This window comes from Vigna unguiculata, chromosome 11, assembly GCF_004118075.2.
Source record: "Vigna unguiculata cultivar IT97K-499-35 chromosome 11, ASM411807v1, whole genome shotgun sequence".
Lineage (NCBI taxonomy): Eukaryota > Viridiplantae > Streptophyta > Magnoliopsida > Fabales > Fabaceae > Vigna > Vigna unguiculata.
Window position 1 is genome coordinate 41,062,023 of NC_040289.1, and position 19,025 is coordinate 41,081,047.

Here is a 19,025-nt window from a genome sequence, read left to right on the forward strand (position 1 = left end):
TTGTTTGGTAATTTTATATGCTAAGTCTTCTTGTTCTTCATGGTCATGTAGCCAAACCAAGTAAGCTGGAACCATTTCCACTGTTTGTCTGGAATCTGGATAAGCCGCGCACTGACCAACCTCACCAACCGAATCCATTCCAGAATCCGGCGCCGGTATAAGTTTCTCTGCTCACCAAAACGTTACATTCTGTCGGCCATTTTATCACTCTGCATATATTCTGCTCGATAAAATGCTTCTCTGTCTCTGCCACCCTGAATTATTTGCTCCTGTTTTTAAATGATTTTGCTCACTTTACAAATTGTTTCCTTCAATTGAAAATTCTCATTCCATGTAATTGGTCGCATACATCGGCAGCACACAACTCATGTTGTTGTGTATCAGTGTCACAGCATGAAAGTTTTGTTTCTTTTGATGGATAGGTCATTGTTTGCTGAAGAGGGATGAGATGACGAAGCTTGCAGGATATTCCCTGGCCGTTTCATTTGCTCCCACAGGTTCCAATATCCTTAAAAACAATGGCAGATTCCCAGTAGTTATATCTCGTAGGAATAAGTTCAGCTATGGGTTATTTTCTACTCGTGCTCTGAAAGCACAATTACATGATAAGCCTGGAGTGGGTTCCAGATATTATCTTCCTCCTTGGTTTAGGTGTGTGCTTGGAAATGGTATCTGTGCACTTTTTTTTTTTGTGTCATCTGTTAGTATGCGTTATAAAGTATGCTGATTATATCAGTCATTTGATATTGTTTTTTACTGGTTGAATTTTAGTGTTGCTCCAATGATGGAATGGACGGACAATCACTATAGGACTCTAGCACGCCTCATATCAAAACATGCTTGGCTATACACGGAGATGGTTGCAGCTGAAACAATTGTTCATCAAAAGGACAATCTGGTAGATATATAATTCTGCAAGTGTGAATAACTAAGATCATGATTGCAGTTTTGTAGTGTTTTCTGTGTTACTATACCTCACACAGTAAATTGTAATTTGTATTGGTTGGTTATCATTCAATTAAAACCAATTGTTTATCTCATTTTAGTGTGCATACGCCAGTGCCCAAGAGCTCAAAATAACGCTGCTTATTCAACACCATGGTTTCTGGATAATTTGGTATTGAAAAACCTATTATTCTTTTTATTTTGTGTATTTTGCTCAGGACAGATTCTTGGCATATTCTCCAGACCAACATCCCATTGTGCTTCAAATTGGAGGGAGCAATATAGAAAAATTGGCTAAAGCAACTGAGCTTGCTAATGCTTATTGCTATGACGAGATCAACTTAAAGTTTGTACATTCAATCATCTTACACCTTAAAGTTTCGCTTTTCTACTACTGATCTTTGAAGTATATTTCTTTTTCCAAAATTTATACCAGCTGTGGATGCCCTAGTCCAAAAGTTGCTGGGCATGGGTGTTTTGGTGTGAGTCTTATGCTTAACCCCAAGGTTAGAAAGCCATTCTTGATGCGTAATTAAATATGAATATATGTAAACAGATACATATATAAGTGTTACTTGTCAATGCAAATTGATATGGAAATCTAATGTATACAAGGAAAGTTTGTTGCTGAGGCCATGTCAGCAATTGCTGCCAGCACGAATGTACCTGTCAGTGTCAAATGTCGAATTGGCGTGGATGATCATGATTCTTATAATGAGCTTTGTAAGGTTCTTCTGTCTGCAATCTCTTTCTATTTTAAGTTTAAAGAATGCAAGGTATGGATTCTATGAATCGGTTTCTCCTCTTTTTATAAAATTTGTAGGAAAAGGTGTTACAGTTTGCCATGTATATGTTAGTATCTGAACTGAAACATTTTATAAACTGATATCAAACAGTATGTCTTGCATTTAGTATGCAGTGAAAAGGGTTTCAGTGATTGGATACAGTACATCCATGTATACTAGGTGTTTATTATTTCAAAATCCCCTGGTTACTCACTAACTCGAAAGTACTACCGAACCAATGGAGTCAAATCGTGATATGCTAATAAGAGCCAGATTTTGGGACAGGGTTCTGAATTTGGTTTGTAACCAACTGTTATTGGAAAGGAAACTATTGGTTCTAGAAATATGCAGAATAAATCACAAAAATATTTGTGATGGAGTTTTTGGGAGAAAACCTTTTTGTTTTGGCCACTGATTGTTAGGCTTGGAGTTGCAGGCGTTTTACTTGTTTATTAAGATATCATTTTTTTGCATTTGTGAAGATCAGCGATAATACATAATTATGAAGTTTTGTTTCCATTTATACCAGAATCAAATTATTACTATTTTGGTTTATTCCACCTTTGGTCTGGATCTTAATAACTAAAAAGAAAGAGAAATTTGTACTTTTTATACCCCTTGTTACTTTGGATTTATCTGGTGCTTTGGGTTTCGTTGTTCTAAAATATAGTGGATCTCTATTATACATCATACGTTGCCATTGCTGTTGTTTAGATCTTTGGTAACACACACAATACTTGTGCCATGGTTTTTAGGGCTACTCATAGAACTTTATGTTGTCTGTCAGGTGATTTCATATACCAGGTTTCTTCTTTATCACCCACTAAACATTTTATAATTCACTCAAGGAAGGCACTGCTCAACGGTATTAGCCCTGCTGAGAATAGAAGCATTCCTCCGCTAAAGTATGTGCTAGTAATAATTGATTTTGTAGTTACATGATATACCGAATTCCATGTCATAGTCTCTCATCTGTTTAAAATGTAGATATGAATACTTCTATGGCCTCCTACGTGACTTTCCTGATCTAACATTTACAATCAATGGCGGCATTACTAGTGTTGACGAGGTGAACGGCTGTCATTACAATTATTTAGTATTCATGAGATATAGGAGTTTTCAGGCATAAAGGAGTCCATAATTATTCATATCTACACAATGTCCTGACTCTGGACACTTCTACTTTTACCTGTTTTCGCGGTACATCGATTATAGGTCCGTGCGTCTCGAGAAGCTGGGGCTCATGGTGTTATGGTCGGACGTGCAGCGTACAACAAGTAAGTTTCAAATAATTTCCCTTTTGCCTGTGTGATGTATCAGGATTCTGCTTTTCTGAAAATATATCCTAAAAACTTCAGTGTTTTGTGGGGACATAGAGATTTCTATTTATTACAATGTTTTTGTTTGTTTGTATTAATTAGCATGCAGTGGCTTGAGTAACCGTTGTTGATAATCTTAACAGTCCTTGGCATATTTTGGGGCACGTAGATTCTGCAATTTATGGTACACCAAGTCCTGATGTTACACGTCGTCAGGTTCATTTACAGAATGTTTGGCTTTCCATGAATTCTTCTGTACCAGTTCTGGGTTAATTTTCACATTACTCAGAGTTTACCATTTTTTGTTTTAATTATTTATGTCTCGTTTAATTAAGGTCCTTGAAAAATATCTAGCCTATGGGGAGTCGGTGATGGGAAAATATGGACGTAGGCCAACTATGCGAGATATTATGAAGGTTGGAACAAAAATAACTGTGGCATTTGATTTTCTGTTTTCTTTCTTCCATTCGCTGTAAATTCCTATGTAGCATTGTATGTAGTATTTAATAGCTGATATATAATGCTGTATTCTTCATATGTAGATGTAGCTTTAAGTTGTTACGTGGTAGACATACTTTTAATATATATATATACACCGCAAAGAATCTTTTGGTTCCTTGTAGTCTAGTTCATTAACACTATGTATTTTTTCCTATTTTATTTTAGAAGATTGGAGGTTTTTTGTCCCACCTTCTCCTTTTTATTTGCATGAGGCAAATTATACTTCTATTAATGATATTCAATTTGCTGAAATTATGCGGCATTTGTCTGTTATGGTATTGCAGCCTTTACTCAATCTTTTCCATTCAGAACCTGGGAATGGACTATGGAAGCGCAAAGCTGATGCCGCTTTCAAAAATTGCACGGTAAGATTTTGTATTTTATTTGATTGCTTAGAAGAGTATGTCGTTTTTACTGTATAATAGGACTTTAAATGAAGCTATCAACAGAGTAAAGGACGTACAAACTTTTTTATCAAGCAAATTTTATATACGTGGTCTTCTATGTTTACCGTTCTTTTCTGTGATTTCTACCTCACGGATGGTAAGGGGCATAATATGATAGTCTGGTATACATGTTACCATCCATCTATCTAGCATTTGATGGTTTACTGGAGCTGTCTTCATTTCTAGGAAATTTAAAAACAATGCTTATGAAAATTAAAGATTCGTTGAGTTGAGGATCCTTTTTTAATAATCAGTTTGGTTAATCTTAAAATAAGTGTTTTTGAAATAAGTAATTTTTAAAAGTAAAATAACTTTGTTTTTTAAAAAAATTGCAGAAAACTCCTTATTCTTAAAATAAGAAGATCAGACAAACAATTGATTCTGAAATAAGTAGTTTTTAAAATAATCACTTGTTTGAGAAGCAGATTGGATTTGCTTATTAAAATAAGAAGACCACTTTTCATTTTTAAAAACAGATTAAACAAATACGTAAAAGCATTAGGAATTTATTTTATTAGGAAAGCACTCTGTCTAAAAAAAATCAAGTACAAATAATCTCTCACCTAGATATATTATGAGCTTATAGATTGAACATAAACAAAATTATGGAAATGAATTGGGACATGAGTGGTTATCCCAGAATCAATGACTGATGTATAGAGTGAAGTTGACTCTAAAGAAGTGTGTATATTGCGATCATGTATTTTATAATTCTGTTGTGGAAATTAGTGGCTTACATGTACGCAGATAATATGGCTAGTTCTTTCATTCCCTTGTTATTTGGGTTAGTCAGGTTAAGATTTTGCGTTACATAATTTGTTCACTGTAAACTATCTATTTACAACTTCATTTATTACATTAACTGATTGAAATGCTAACTTCATTCTTTAACCATGTAGACTGTCGAATCATTTTTTGAAGAAACCCTTGTGGCAATTCCCGACTCGGTATTGGATTCGCCTGTTGCCAAACTACCACCTGGCCGTAGAGATCTTTTTGCCAACATACACAGTTTATTGCCTCCGCCATACAGAACAAGAGAAGAAGAGGCAGTGGTCATTTGCGCTTAAGTTCATGTGTACTCTGCAAAACCAAGTTGAGCTCATTGCCTTTTTTAGTTTTATTTATTTATTTCTTTTTTTGAAATCAAGTGATGGGTCTCGTGTAACAGTATTATTAAATTAACATGAATGCATAATTATCTTTTTGTAAGCAATTGACTTTGGAATGTAATTCATTCAATTTAGTACTCTTGATAAAAATAATAGTGGGTTGAAATTCTATGCATGGTTTGCTTTCACTCTTGTTTGTGCTGCGGAATCTTGTAGTGGATGTTAAGATTGTGAAGTAAACTATTAACACAAAAAACCCTGCTATGTGTTGGGTCATGGGTGGCTCACATAACTCTGCATAAGATAACCCTGGCCCGCACCTGAAAAATAGAGATATTTATTTTTTCTTTGGTAACCATTCATATAACATATTGTACATCCTACGGCCACTGGTTCAGGATAATCCCATATTCTACGTGGCAATAGTTTATTGGAGACTTTGTGAATGAGATAAGATAATGGGGGTTCCAACCAGTTCCTCATCCAATATATTCTTTTATCAAACATAACTACTTCTACTTGCAACATAGAAGGACTAGTTTTGGGGGTTAGTTCAAGACTGAGATCACATAGCAGAGATGGCATCAATCACCATGGCAGCATCACTCATTGGCAGCTCAGCCATCAGCAACCGGTCTCCGGTGGCATCGCCGAGGAGGCTGGTGGTGGCAAATGCTTCCAAAGCAGTTGAAGGAGAAAAGAACAGGGTGAGTTATGAGAGTGACAAGGAAGGCAACAATGGAAGGAGGAACATGATGTTTGCTGCTGCTGCAGCAGCTGTTTGCTCTGTTGCTGGAATGGCCATGGCTGATGAGCCCAAACGTGGCACCCCTGAAGCTAAGAAAATCTATTACCCTGTTTGTGTCACCATGCCCACTGCCAAGATTTGTCACAAATGAGGGCCTTAGGCTGTAATGTGATGTTTTCACTTTCATATGATGATCCTTTGACTCTCTGTACTATTTGTTCATGAAACAATCTACTTTGCCTTTTCTCTTGTGTACACTTTCTGTTTTTCTTTTTCCCTTCGCTAAGATCGTTTTAAGTTGATATGTTGAACGATCTCTAACTCAATTTTGTGTTGAGTGTGGAAGAGAAATATTAGGTTTGAACTACAGTGATGAAAGGAAACAACCTTTAATAGGTTTAACTTGAAGCCATTGATCAAAAACTATTTAGATGCATTAACTTCAACCAACTGAGAAGAAGATTAGCATTATATTACTCTCAGTCTACACAAAAGTCAGATGTTTGAGCCTTTTGTGTTTGAAGTAAACTCGAATTTTAGTTCATTCAAATTCAACGATTGATTCGGTAAATTTAGTTTATTAACTAAATTAACAACACTCTAAACCTAATAAAAAAAATAAATGAGTTGACTTCGAACCCCAAAAAAACATTGAGGAAATATTAAATGGAACCACTTTTTTATCAAGTTGAACTAAAATAAACTTTATTTATCTCGACTCAATTTCTATCTTATTGGCAACTCGTGATTACTTTCTGAAAAGGGAGTGTTAATCGAATACTTCATGTGAATTACCTAAATTCTTACTACTATTGATTATTCACGTTTCATTGTGTTTGTGGACCTTCGATACATACTATCGGTACTCTTCTGATATACTATATTTCATATTTAAAATGATATTACCAAAATTCAAACTTTTGACCAATCGATGAAGGGTCACTATTTTAGAATCAATAAATTTTGCTTTAATTATTTTTTTTCGTAAAAATATCACTTTATTCTTTAATTAATGAGAAGCTTAAATAAATATTCATGACAAACAAAATATATATTAACATATTAATATATTAATGTGTGTGTGTGTTTAAAAGCAATTTTTTATTATTGTAATCCACATTTAAGGTTTTTTCATCATTTGCTTTTCCGATTTGTGTAATCAATGTGCAAAGCTGGTTTTTCAATAGAAAAATACTTAAAAGTTTTTAAGATACTTATGCAAATAATAAATCATAGAATAAATGAAAGACATTGGTAAATATATATAAAAGAAGAAAATGAATTTAGTCTATTTAGTTTTTATTCCCAATTTTGGTTTTTCAATTTCTCTCTCTTGTAGTTGTGGTCATTCACAATTTTGCTTCAATCACTAATTTTACAAAAAAGTTTATTCTTATTTTCGTTAATAAAAACTATTTTAATAATTTCTTAAATGCGTAAATTAGGTCATATAACAATAACAACAAGCTAGTATTATTACACTTTATCATCATGAAAAGGTAAAAAAAAAAAAAATGAAGAACAATGTTGAAGAAGTAGATATAAAGCGTGAGATGTAGCAGGTTGCTTGATTTTTCCGCCAGCAACCCTTGCAACCGTTGATTCATCTTCATCATCGTGGTCATCATCTTCATCATCATCTTCTTCTTCTTCTCGTTCTTGTTCTTCTTCTGTTTATTGTTATGGAGGTAGATTGGAATTCGCAGTGCAACTGGACCATTCCTTCTTCAGCCTCTATCAGCGACTGCATCACTTTCCAATCCTCTTACTCTCTCCTCAGTGACGATCACCAAACTGATCCCACTCCTCTTCTTCTTCATTCTCCATCGCCAGATTCTCCTCCATGCGAGATCAAGAGTAACCTCGTTTTCCCTTCACCGTACTTGAATTTCACTAACGCTTTTGATTAATTCACTATTTTTGTGAACAGTTACTTTTGCGGAGAAGCACGAGCTCAGACAAATCTACGTTCGGAGCACTGCTCGCGTCTACGAGATTTACTTTGCGCCCAACGCCCGCACTAACAATGACTATCTCTGCACTGTTCGATGCGGTCTTGCTGTTAGAGACGATCACGTTCTTCGTTCCCCCGCTGCCCAAAATGTCGGCGGTGACGATAATGTGAAAACTGAAGATGATTGGGTTGAGGTCAAAGTTCCCGATTCTCCCAACATCGCTTCGGAAACAAAACCCTACCTCAATTCCACCAAAACATATCAGTCTCAGGTATTCCTATAAGTGATTTCCCAATTTTGTTGGCTTTCGTTTAGATTCGTAAATAAATAGTAAGAAAAGAACAACTGAATTGATGTGTTCTGTTAAGGTAGATGTGGAATAAACTGTTGTAGCTTCAATTTGGTGAAGGGTTGGGCTTAAATTACACTGCTCCTCCATTCAGGAGAGGTTGATGATGCATGCATAGTTTTTGGAACTTGAACTGGCTGCATACAAAGTTTTTTTGCTCTATACATCGTTGGCACCAGTTTGATTTGACAAGAGATGAGATGATACTAGTGTTTTTGAACATTACTCTGGTTTTGTATGGACTTCGGATGAAGTTTTTTCGTGGACACTTATTGGAGGAAAAAAAGGGAATAATGAATTGTGTTTTTCTCATAAACTAAAATCAGCTTATTTAAGCTTTTGGAGAAGATATATCAGAGTGTTCTTGTAGAAGTTAAAGACTAAGTTGATTTTGGCTTATGGGAGAACTTAATTCATCTAAACTTCTTAGTCTCTTTTTTATGCCAGTGTTTTTTTCAAAAATTACCTCTTAAATCCTATAATTTATAGTGGGTTATTCAAAATTAGCTATTGATTACTTTTATAGAGTCAGGATAAATTCTTTGTTAGTCTCTTTCCTGAAGGTTCATTTTATCTGAATGGAGAAAAACTAACGCACTCAATCTCTTAGGAGGACAGGGGGAGCGTGTTTATAAAAATTAAGGGGTAGGAAAAAGTACACAAGCATAATTCAGGCGAGGAAGTGTAGTTTTCTCTTTAATAAACAATACATTATTCTCTTGACTTAGAATCTCGATGTGCCTATTAGATGGTGGTACCATACCCATCTGATTTCAGTGTCCTCTTTTCCTGTCTCCAGGATCTTTATGAGGCTACGGCAGAGATTGATGATGCAAATCCTTGCATTTCTGTTACTATTCGGCTGCTCTCGCTTCAGAATAAAGGATGTGTATATGTTGATGAGATTTATGTGTTTGCTGATCCTGTTGATTCAGCCGATTCAGAAAGCCAAGAAAAGCCTCATGAAAACTCATCCGGCAGTTCCCTCATGGCTATGTTTATCCCCACTTTAATGCAATTATCTAAGACAACAGGGCTCAACAATCTAAATGCTCTCAGAAAGGAAAAGTCCCTTGCTCAGGGGGATGATTTGGAAGCAACTCTCGCTAGTGATTCTATAATTAAAGCCCAGGTTATAGGAAACACTAGCATAACTGATCCCCAAGAAGTGAAGTTGAAGGAGGTAGAAGGAGGTTGGGTGGGTCCATCCCAGCCTGATGCTGTCTCACAGAATGCTAAGATCGAGAGTAACCCTGTTGCAGTACCCTCACAAACTGCCAAGATGGACAGCACTTGCACAGTTGTACCCTCAAAAATTGCTGAAATGGAGAACAACCATAGTGCTGTTCCCTTTCAATTGGCTAAAATGGAGTGCAACCATAGTTCTGTCCCCTCACAAGTTGGTATTCCTGAGAGCAAAGGTGGTTTTTCTTTGGGTGACAATGTTGAAAGGCTCCTGGAACAGCTTGTATCACGCATGGACAGGATAGAAGAAATCTGTTTGGGCTTTCAAGAGAAAATGGTAGTGCCCATGAGCAGCATGGAGGCGAGACTTCAAAGAGTTGAGCAGCAAGTGGACACATTGACTAAGAATTTGCAGAACTCTGCATTGCCATCACATTGTAGGATTTTATCTCCTGATGCTTCTTGTATTGAATCAGATGCCAACAGCAGTGATTGTCCTGATTATGTGGTGAATAGGGAAAGTGAACCAGATGAGAATCATTTACACACAGAGATACCACATGTCTCTCCTCATAGGTCTGATTCAGGAAATATTACTTCATTGCTCCCAGGTCTTGTAGTTACGGCCCCTGAGTTTCCTGATGGCGAGGATGAAGAAGGTAACGCATCAGGACAAGAAACAAGTTCTTTAAAAGATAAAGGAAAGCACACAATTGATGATGCATTATCTTCTGCATTAGCTAATCTTTTATCTTCTACGTCGATGGACTGTCCAAAGTATACGAAAAGTCTAACTGTTAAAGCCCCTGAGTTTGTAAATGAAGATGATGATGATGATGACCATGGGAGCAATAGTGAGATGGCCAAGAATGACTCAGTTGGTCTTGCAGAAAGTGGGGAATTTAGTCACATCCAAGTGTTAGCTTCATCTAACACTTTGGAAAATGGTGAGAAGATAAACCCGGATTCTAATTATAAACAGTCTGAAGAGACTGCCCAGGAAGCTGAAGAAGATGAGCAACTTTGCATTGCTAGAGGAGATCAAGAAGAGGTGCATGAGAAAACTAATAGTTTAACTGAACTCAATCCTGAAACAAGTTTTATTGACAACTCTGAAGAAGATGGTAATGGAAAAATCAATGGTCAGAAAACTGATGGTTTGCTCGACAATCAGACCCCCTATTGTTACAGTATCACCAAGGAGGGACCGACTTCAGGAACTGAAGACACTGTTGTAAGAGAGGTACCTAGAAAGGCCTTCCACGAGAACATCTTAGAGAACGTTCTTGGATTTTCAGTAGGTTCCTCTGTTGTAGATTTTGAAAACCCAATCTTGGACGTGAAATTTATTTCTCAGAAAAGTCCTGCCACTGATCGTTTCCTTGAAGACCTTCTTCAAGTTGACACACAAGAAACCAACAGTTCAGTAGATCCCTCTGTCAAGGAAAGCAATGTTGATCGTTCCATTGAGGAACAACTGAAAAGCAATGGTGATGTCTCAGTTGAGGAGCAGTCAAATTTGATTTCAATAGATGAGGAACCGGCTAATCTAGTTAGCGACAGTCATTTTGCTGTGGACACAGGCTTGTGTACTTCGATACCTGTGAACATCGACGACGATAATCTGACTCTGCCTGAGGATCATAAACGAAAACGTGATCAAGTAATTTGGTCAGGTAGCATATGAATTGGTTTCTAGTCCTTGTTTCAGTTCTTGAATAGATTTTTAGGCATTGTATATAAATTTTCGTGAATATCATCTTCTTCCTTCTTTAAGTTTTCTACAATAGTTTTTCTTTTTGTTGCCTTGTGGCGTGGTTGCATGCATGACAGATTAACAACTGTAAATAGTAAATCACTTTTAGTTGTAGTTGCTGGAGAATTAGTCCGAGGTGATTATTTTTCCTCTTATGCATCTATAGTTGGATAAATACTGAATGGTAGTTTTCTCTTGACCTTTTTGGTCTTTGGAAGCAGTTGAAACTATGGAGAATTTTTTCTTTTCTAATTTTTTAAAATATATGTTGAACTAACAATTTTTAACATGGGATTAACTATTGTACTCAATAAAATAAATTTTATGTCCTTATTCAAGCAATACAAACCAAACAAAAATATAAAAAATATTTTTTTATCATATGTATTTTTATCTAAATTGCGATTATTGTCTAATAAATTTTCACGATTAATTTTAGTTTCAATAGTTGAAATTGTTACGTAGTAAAAACGATATTTAAATCCGCAGAAATCTTCAACATTTGTTCTCATCCAAATGGAGATCTCTTGCATATCCCTTTCCTAAAGTCTCCTTTACTTTTATAAACATAAATATGTTTTATTTCCTAACATTTATACATGTATACAAAGGATTCTCGTCCATGTATCTTATTTAATCATTTTTGTAATTATTAAACCATCTATAAAGTAAATAAAACTTTGTACAATGAATTATATGCTTTTTTAATTATTTTTTATCATTATAGAAAAAAGGTATATACACATATTTTCACTAGTTTATTTTAAGATAAATAAATTATATTTATTCTATAAACAAGATACTTGAGTAGAAACATACTTCAGTAAAAACATGCTGATATGACATTAGAATAATGGATAATTATATTTTGACAATTTTAAATATAAAATAAATCAAGTTAAGAGAATAATTTATCCTCACTTAAATTTAACTTTCGTGATTAATTTTAGTTTTTATTTTTGTGTAGGAAAACATCTAAATCTAGAAAAATCAAGGAAAAGTAGGATTTTAGTGTCAAATTTAGGTTTAGATCCTCGCTTTTCAAATGGATAAATTAGTTCTCCAACTTTTAAAAAACATGTTAAATTAGTTTGTTCTCATATTTAAACTAATATTTTATAAATTTTTTTACTGTCTAAAAGATTTTTAAAAAATGTATTAAAGTTGTTTATTTTCTAAACTTTAAACACTATTTCATTAATTTAAAAATGTAAAGACTAAAATGAATTATGTGAAATAGTATAAGGACTAAAATACATTTTTTCCATATATATATATATATGTATGGAAAAATATATTTTGTGAACTGAACTCATTTTTAATTTAATGAACTTAAAAGCTTACATATTAATTTTCCAAATGATCACGGGCTGTGTTGTTGATAAGTTATAATTTGATATATTTGATAATTCATTTTAAAAATAATTATATAGTACTATTTTTCTGAGAAAATTCTATGAAATTGTGTTTTAAAATGGTGTCTATATTAAAAAACATATTGTGTTATTTAGGGAAAAAACAAATATCATGTTTGAGAAATGAGGGTGTTGACATGATAATTGAGTGTGACTGAGAGGCTCAGAGGGAAGAGGGGTTGAAGTGAAGGAAGAAGCGAAGAAGGTTGTTTGTTAAAGAGAGAAGATAGAAATTAGGGTTTAGGGTTTAGTTTCGGTTAAGGAAGCGATGGAAGCGGCGGTGGTGGACGTCGGTTCTAAGCTTCTCAAAGCCGGTTTTGCAATTCCCGACCAGACTCCGGCCATGGTTTTCTTTCATTCCTCTCTCTGTCTATTTGTGATGATAATAATCTAAGAATAGGGTTTTGCAAATGCTTTCTACCTTCACTGCTATGGACGGATAATAGTAATAACGGATACATATATAGATACAATAATATAGCATGTGTACTTGCAATAATAGTCATAGAGATTTGAATTCCCGCTTCCAGCAGGAACAATTTGGCGGTAATTGAACATGATTATCTCTGAGAGCTTGCGTCTCACTTGCTTTGGAATTATTTTGTGAGGGGGAGAGTAAGTAAATTTTGCTTAATGAGATAGACAATTTATAATCTCCAGTAGTGTATAGGACCTCTCAGTGGACTCTTGGTTATAGTTCATGAATCTCTTACTATCATGAAAACTTTTTATGATATTCAGAGGTATAATAAGTAGGCAGGGATGAACCTATTGCTATAGTAACTCGAGAGGAGGAGTCGATTAAGAAAGTTAAAACCTATATTATTGATTTTCTACTTCTACTCTTGGGTGACTATAGCAATCTTTTATCTACCGATCACTAATGTCTTTGAATATTAAATGAGGTCGTCATGATGTCAAAGTGTGAGGGTATAGATTCAAGATATATGGTTAATAGCTCATTGAGAGGTTCTTATTTACTGCTGGGTGTTATAAATTTTCTCTCTCATTGAACAAATTTACTTTCTCCCACTCACAGAATAACTTCATAGAAAGTGGGCAGAAAGCTCTGAAGACTAGTAAGTGGTCTATCACCACCAAACTGTTACCATTTTAAAAAATATGAATTAAGGTGAGCATTCAGATCTCTTTAAGTATTGATGCAATTATCTAGACTATTAGAGTATGGTGTCTACGTGTGAGCGTATACATCATTGTTATTATCTGTCATAACATTTGAGAGGTTTAATCTCCTTTAATGCATAATTCTAATCCACTCTGCAATGCTCAAGTATAACATTTGACTTCACAATCATCTCGTCAATTTTAGTTCTCAACTATCTCAGAATGCCTCATTGAGCCTCTTTGTATGTGACTCAGATAATTCCCACTAAAATGAAACAACTGCTTGATGATGGATCGGTTACTGATAATTCACTGGCTGAAAATGTCACGGTTGATCCAGTTGTGCGGGGATTTATTAGAGATTGGGATGCCATTGAGGATTTGTTGCAGCATGTTTTATATACTGGTCTTGGATGGGAAATTGGCAACGAAGGTCAAATACTCTTTACAGATCCACTTTGTACCCCAAAGGTTTCTGATACTTGCTTGCTTTCTCTTTTCCTTAACACATTTTTCCTAGATATCTTTTTTCTGTATATGAATATGTATTATCCTTTGCTAGTTTTTTGTTTCCTTTTACCTATCTAAACTAATCAGGCAACCTTTTGTTAAATTGAATTGCCACTAATAAGTTAGTATTATTATTTTGCTTGTGTTATATTATATATATCTTTTCTTAACTAGTATATATGTTATTGTTTTCCAACTTTGCAGACCAACAAAGAACAGTTGGTGCAATTAATGTTTAATAAGTTAGTATTATTGTTTTGCTAGTGTTATATTATATATATCTTTTCTTAACTAGTATATATGTTATTGTTTTCCAACTTTGCAGACCAACAAAGAACAGTTGGTGCAATTAATGTTTGAAACATTCAACATATCAGGGTTTTATGCTTCAGAACAAGCAGTGTTATCACTGTATGCTGTGGGACGTATCTCAGGTTGCACTGTTGATATTGGACATGGAAAAATAGGTATCAACGCCTGAAGCAATGGAACTTTACTTGAATTGTGCAAATAGTGTCTGCATTGAATAGATGGTTGCTTTCAGCTACATGCTGTGTGAATCAAGCTGTCTATTTTTGATATCGCAGTATGTTATCTCTAGCACTTAGCATGATGTGTTCTTGTATCACAGGGTCTGTGGGTAACAGGATGTCTGATGTCCTGCCTTTTTGTTTTTGCTACAGAGTAAAGAATTAATGATTTATTAATTTTCTTTATCTAATCTCAATAGTAAAATTGAATATCATTATCATATAGTTAGTCCACTTGAAATTTAACAGATTCAAAATGATGAAACAATTATTCTCCATTTCTTATATTCCAATCGGTGTATATTCCTTATGTGCCTTTTATGCTAGATTCGTTGTGTTACTAGCTTCCAGTTTTTGAATGGAAGGAATTATGTACTGAGGATCTTATCAAATAACATAACTTAGGATCCTAGTATGAATTTATTGAAGTTTCACTGTTCCACCGAGCCACTATTTTTTTGGTACATCTTGTTTTCCTAGTGGAATCAAATTTAAAGACGAAGCAAGTAGTTTTCCTTAATTTTCTTTTCTGCAGATAAGTGTCAGGAATTACTATATTTTAACTTTCACACAAAACTACGAATAACTTTTGATTACGATGTAGCTAGTAAGTGGACCAATGAAAATATTATCTAAAATTTATTGAAAAAAAAGTTAAATTCGCCCAAGATTAATACATTTCAATTACAACTTATCTGATACTCTCTATGTTTTAAACTAAACTAGATAGTGTTCCAGTAAATATTGCATGCACAATTGGAGTAAATGAATAGATGTCTGAGTGTTTGTCTTAAAATATGAACATGTTTTTGAGCTTACTTGTTATATGTATCATTATTTTTATTTTTTTTGGTTATGTGCCTAGATATTGCACCAGTAATTGAGGGTGCTGTTCACCACATTGCTTCAAGAAGATTTGAGTTTGGAGGTATTGATCTAACTAATTTCCTGGCTCAAGAACTAGGCAAGTCCAATCCAAAAGTAAATATCAGCCTGTCTGATGTGGAGAAAATAAAAGAACAGTACTCATGCTGTGCTGTAGATGAGTTAGCTTATCAAAAGACCCAATATTTTTGTCCTGTGGAGGAGCATACCCTTCCTGATGGACAGGTCTGCTTTCTTAATTCTGATAGTTTTGACTAGCAATACTCTGATTGGTAAAAGGGAAGTAAAAGAAAATGAAAGAAAAGGTGATATTAAAAATCAGTAAGCAGAGAATTGATTGATTTAAGCAAAACTTGTGAGGTGGTGACTGATGTTACATTGGAATACATTCTGTTTTCAACTTTCTGTGATTTACCAATTAAAATGTGATATTTTTAGCTTATCATGCAGCTTTTTTTTATTGTGTTATTATATATTTTAATCAGCCTTTTGAAGAAACCCTTTGTAAATCTCTGCATACTCAAACTGTTAAAAGTTGTATAAGTAATTTTCACATTCCACCAGGAGAGGCTGTGTAACAGTATGTCTTCCTGAGAACGTCAAGTTGGCTCTATTAATGGTTCAGCTGCTTTTGTGTTTCAAAATTCTGGCCCAGCCTTAAGGTTATTTCATTTTTGAGAGAAAACTGGCTGGTTTGATAGGATAAAAACTACCAACAACTCAACAACATTTGTTTCCTTCACCCCAGTGTCAACAATGTGTGTTTATATTTAAGTTCTATAAATGCATCTTCAATAATTTATTACTTATCTGAAAGTTGAATTATATTGTAGGTGATAACAATTGGGAGAGAAAGATATACGGTTGGGGAAGCTTTATTCCAGCCATGTCTATTGGGTTTAGAGGCTCATGGCATTGTTGATCAGCTTGTCCGTGCTATTTCAACTGTGTCATCTGATAATCAACGGCAGCTGCTGGAAAATACTGTGGTTTGTGGTGGCACTTCATCTATGGCAGGTATATTTTTGTCTTCATCAGTTCTGGTGAATTTAGGATAAGCTTGATATGAAGTTCTAATTGGTTATGCTTTTTGTTGTTTTTCCATCTAAAGACAATGTGCTTATATTTGGTTTGTCCATCAATATCTTTTAATTGTTATATCTTCTACTTTGAATGTAAGGGATCCTACTTCCTTTGAGATCAGAGTAGAATATAACCTAATATTTGACAAATAAATTCATATTATTTAGTTAGAAACTGTGATGTACAAGTGGAAAGGCTGTTTCTAGGATTTGGATATGTAAACTCCTGCTCACAAGGTTGTTCTTACTACTGTTTCATTAAGGGCCTCCCCATTATATTTTAAGCTCTCTATTCTCTTCCTCTCATCCATCACATTCCTCACTTGGTCCTGCATTGTCCAACAAAGCTGCATGGGGCTTCCTAACGTATTTTTGAAATAATATTTATATATGGAAATTCTAATATGACCTTTTCTGGTGGATTTTTCTTTAGGCCACAATAAAATATGAACAGCTTTAATTCTGTATACTTACTATTTGCGGACTGGGGTAGAAATGGCAATCTTTGATGTTCCCTTTTTTCTTTATTTCACAGAATCTGGATTTACTTCCCTACTTGTATAAATAGTTATTATATGGAATTTAAGTTTTACATTTAGTTGCAGATGGAATTTAGGTCTTTTTATTTCCAATTATGTTTTACATCAAGATATTCATATTTCTACCGACAATATTGGCTTTATCTCACACTACTAAGATTTCCTACCTATGCCAATGCTGTTTCTCTTAGTTATCTCTGACGGGCTAATGCCACTTCTCATTGCCAGGTTTTGAAGAGAGATTTCAGAAAGAATCTAGCTTAAGTTCATCTGCCGTTCAACCCACCCTTGTTAAGGTAATTTGGTTATCTAGTAAAGTGACTTCAAATTTATACCAACTTAATATAACGTTAGAAACCTTAAAGATAATATTATTATTCTTGTTTTAACTAATCTTGCCACTGGTGGATAATCTCTGGCTTATTGCAGCCTCCAGAATACATGCCAGAAAATTTAACCATGTATTCTGCATGGGTGGGAGGTGCAATACTTGCCAAAGTGGTTTTCCCTCAAAATCAGCATATAACCAAGGCAGACTATGATGAAACCGGACCATCCATCATTCACCGGAAATGCTTCTGAAATTATTCATCTCCAGGATTTCAACAATTATTTATTCCTCTGCTTGTACCGGTACTGTAACATGTCGTGCGTGTATAATTGTAAAAATTGTAGCAATCTCCATTAAGGTAATCTTCTCACTCTTTCTACCCCCCAAAAAAATTTCTTCTCACTCTTCGTGAGTTCCTAAGTTTCAGTAGAAGATTTCCAGAAATACTTTTTCCTCAGAAATGTATATATGTGGGAGCTTGCATATCTTTTGCAACGCGGATATCCTTGTAAAATATTCATTTTCTTTGTAACCTTGTAGGCTGTGGCTACTAGCAACATCCCTTCTTGCAGAACCCCTTGTTCCTATAATAGTTTGCATTTTATGGATTACTAACATTCTCTTTAATAGTTTAAAAGGAAATTATATTTTAGGCTTCTTTCAACTTTGCCATCGTAACTGCAGTACCATAGCTGTTATATCTTTACAATGGTTTTATGCAACAAGTGCTGTGAAATGAGATTGTAAGATTGGCTTAACAAAGCAAAGTGTTATAAATTTGACTTGCACCTAAAAGTACAGCCACGTCCCAAGCACTACCTTCTGCTACTCTTTTCTTATTAGATCTTGTCCAACCCAATAATTGAGGGCCCCTTCACTTCATCTTATACTTGTACAACCAGAATGAATTCGTTTCTCTTTATTGCTCAATCCATCGACCTTGCTTTGTTTTCTAACGTATCCATTACACCATTTTAAAGTCTGCTTCTAGTATTCTACCAATAAAAAAGTATTCCACGTTGTATTCCTTTACTTTAGTGTAAATTTTTATTTCGTATGGTATCGATTAATTGTAGGATCTCTAACATGAAGATGGCATCTAGAGAGAGAAGCATAGATTTAAAGAAAAGAGAAATAATAAATGTTGATGGAATATTTGATAAACATGTGTTTATATAAATAACATCAGTGTCGTATTAAACTGAGTAGAACTTAACATATTGACTTGAACCACATCCTTGATGAATTATCGTTTAACAGCAAAAGAAAAAAAAACAGAATTGATTGACACGTATATTTTATTCCACAAGACTAACTTCAGATGATAAGATAAGCTATACTTAAAAAAGTAAAAATATCTAACAGGAAGAAGTATACCCGTTTCAATTATCACCCATTTCAGATGAGTATCGGATTCTAATCACATCGGTGTACATAAGAAAAGAGTTCAGAGAATTTCTTTTATTCCAGATCTGTGCAACTATTTTTAATAAAACAAAAACAATAA

General features: G+C 34.5%; 4 protein-coding genes across 6 annotated transcripts; all 4 read left to right on the top strand.

The window, feature by feature from the left end:
• Positions 1-5,212, top strand: LOC114170052 (tRNA-dihydrouridine(20/20a) synthase-like). The gene is made up of 13 exons (XM_028055531.1): positions 1-155; positions 423-651; positions 772-898; positions 1,164-1,291; positions 1,382-1,451; positions 1,566-1,668; positions 2,518-2,635; positions 2,718-2,799; positions 2,946-3,007; positions 3,193-3,265; positions 3,385-3,465; positions 3,835-3,915; positions 4,896-5,212. The coding sequence occupies exons 2-13, from the start codon at positions 449-451 to the stop codon at positions 5,064-5,066; spliced, it is 1,299 nt and encodes a 432-aa protein (XP_027911332.1). The 5' UTR covers positions 1-155; positions 423-448; the 3' UTR covers positions 5,067-5,212.
• Positions 5,213-5,594: 382 nt separating this feature from the next.
• Positions 5,595-6,113, top strand: LOC114170053 (photosystem II 5 kDa protein, chloroplastic). The gene has a single exon (XM_028055532.1). It carries the CDS (start codon positions 5,687-5,689, stop codon positions 6,005-6,007), a length of 321 nt encoding a protein of 106 aa, XP_027911333.1. The 5' UTR covers positions 5,595-5,686; the 3' UTR covers positions 6,008-6,113.
• A 1,251-nt stretch (positions 6,114-7,364) lies between these two features.
• LOC114169592 lies at positions 7,365-11,318 on the top strand. The gene is made up of 3 exons (XM_028054825.1): positions 7,365-7,713; positions 7,787-8,082; positions 8,960-11,318. The coding sequence occupies exons 1-3, from the start codon at positions 7,539-7,541 to the stop codon at positions 11,030-11,032; spliced, it is 2,544 nt and encodes an 847-aa protein (XP_027910626.1). The 5' UTR covers positions 7,365-7,538; the 3' UTR covers positions 11,033-11,318.
• A 1,297-nt stretch (positions 11,319-12,615) lies between these two features.
• LOC114169142 (actin-related protein 7-like) lies at positions 12,616-18,176 on the top strand. 3 transcript variants are annotated; one of them, XM_028054179.1, is made up of 9 exons: positions 12,848-12,862; positions 13,047-13,131; positions 13,556-13,648; positions 13,897-14,112; positions 14,477-14,618; positions 15,547-15,791; positions 16,400-16,583; positions 17,416-17,483; positions 17,617-18,176. In XM_028054179.1, the coding sequence occupies exons 4-9, from the start codon at positions 13,912-13,914 to the stop codon at positions 17,767-17,769; spliced, it is 993 nt and encodes a 330-aa protein (XP_027909980.1). In that variant the 5' UTR covers positions 12,848-12,862; positions 13,047-13,131; positions 13,556-13,648; positions 13,897-13,911; the 3' UTR covers positions 17,770-18,176. The 3 variants fall into 3 exon arrangements, with proteins under 3 accessions (XP_027909979.1, XP_027909981.1, XP_027909980.1); XM_028054180.1 differs by lacking the exon at positions 13,047-13,131 and having other exon boundaries at positions 12,618-12,862; XM_028054178.1 differs by lacking the exons at positions 13,047-13,131; positions 13,556-13,648 and having other exon boundaries at positions 12,616-12,862.
• Positions 18,177-19,025: the final 849 nt, after the last annotated feature.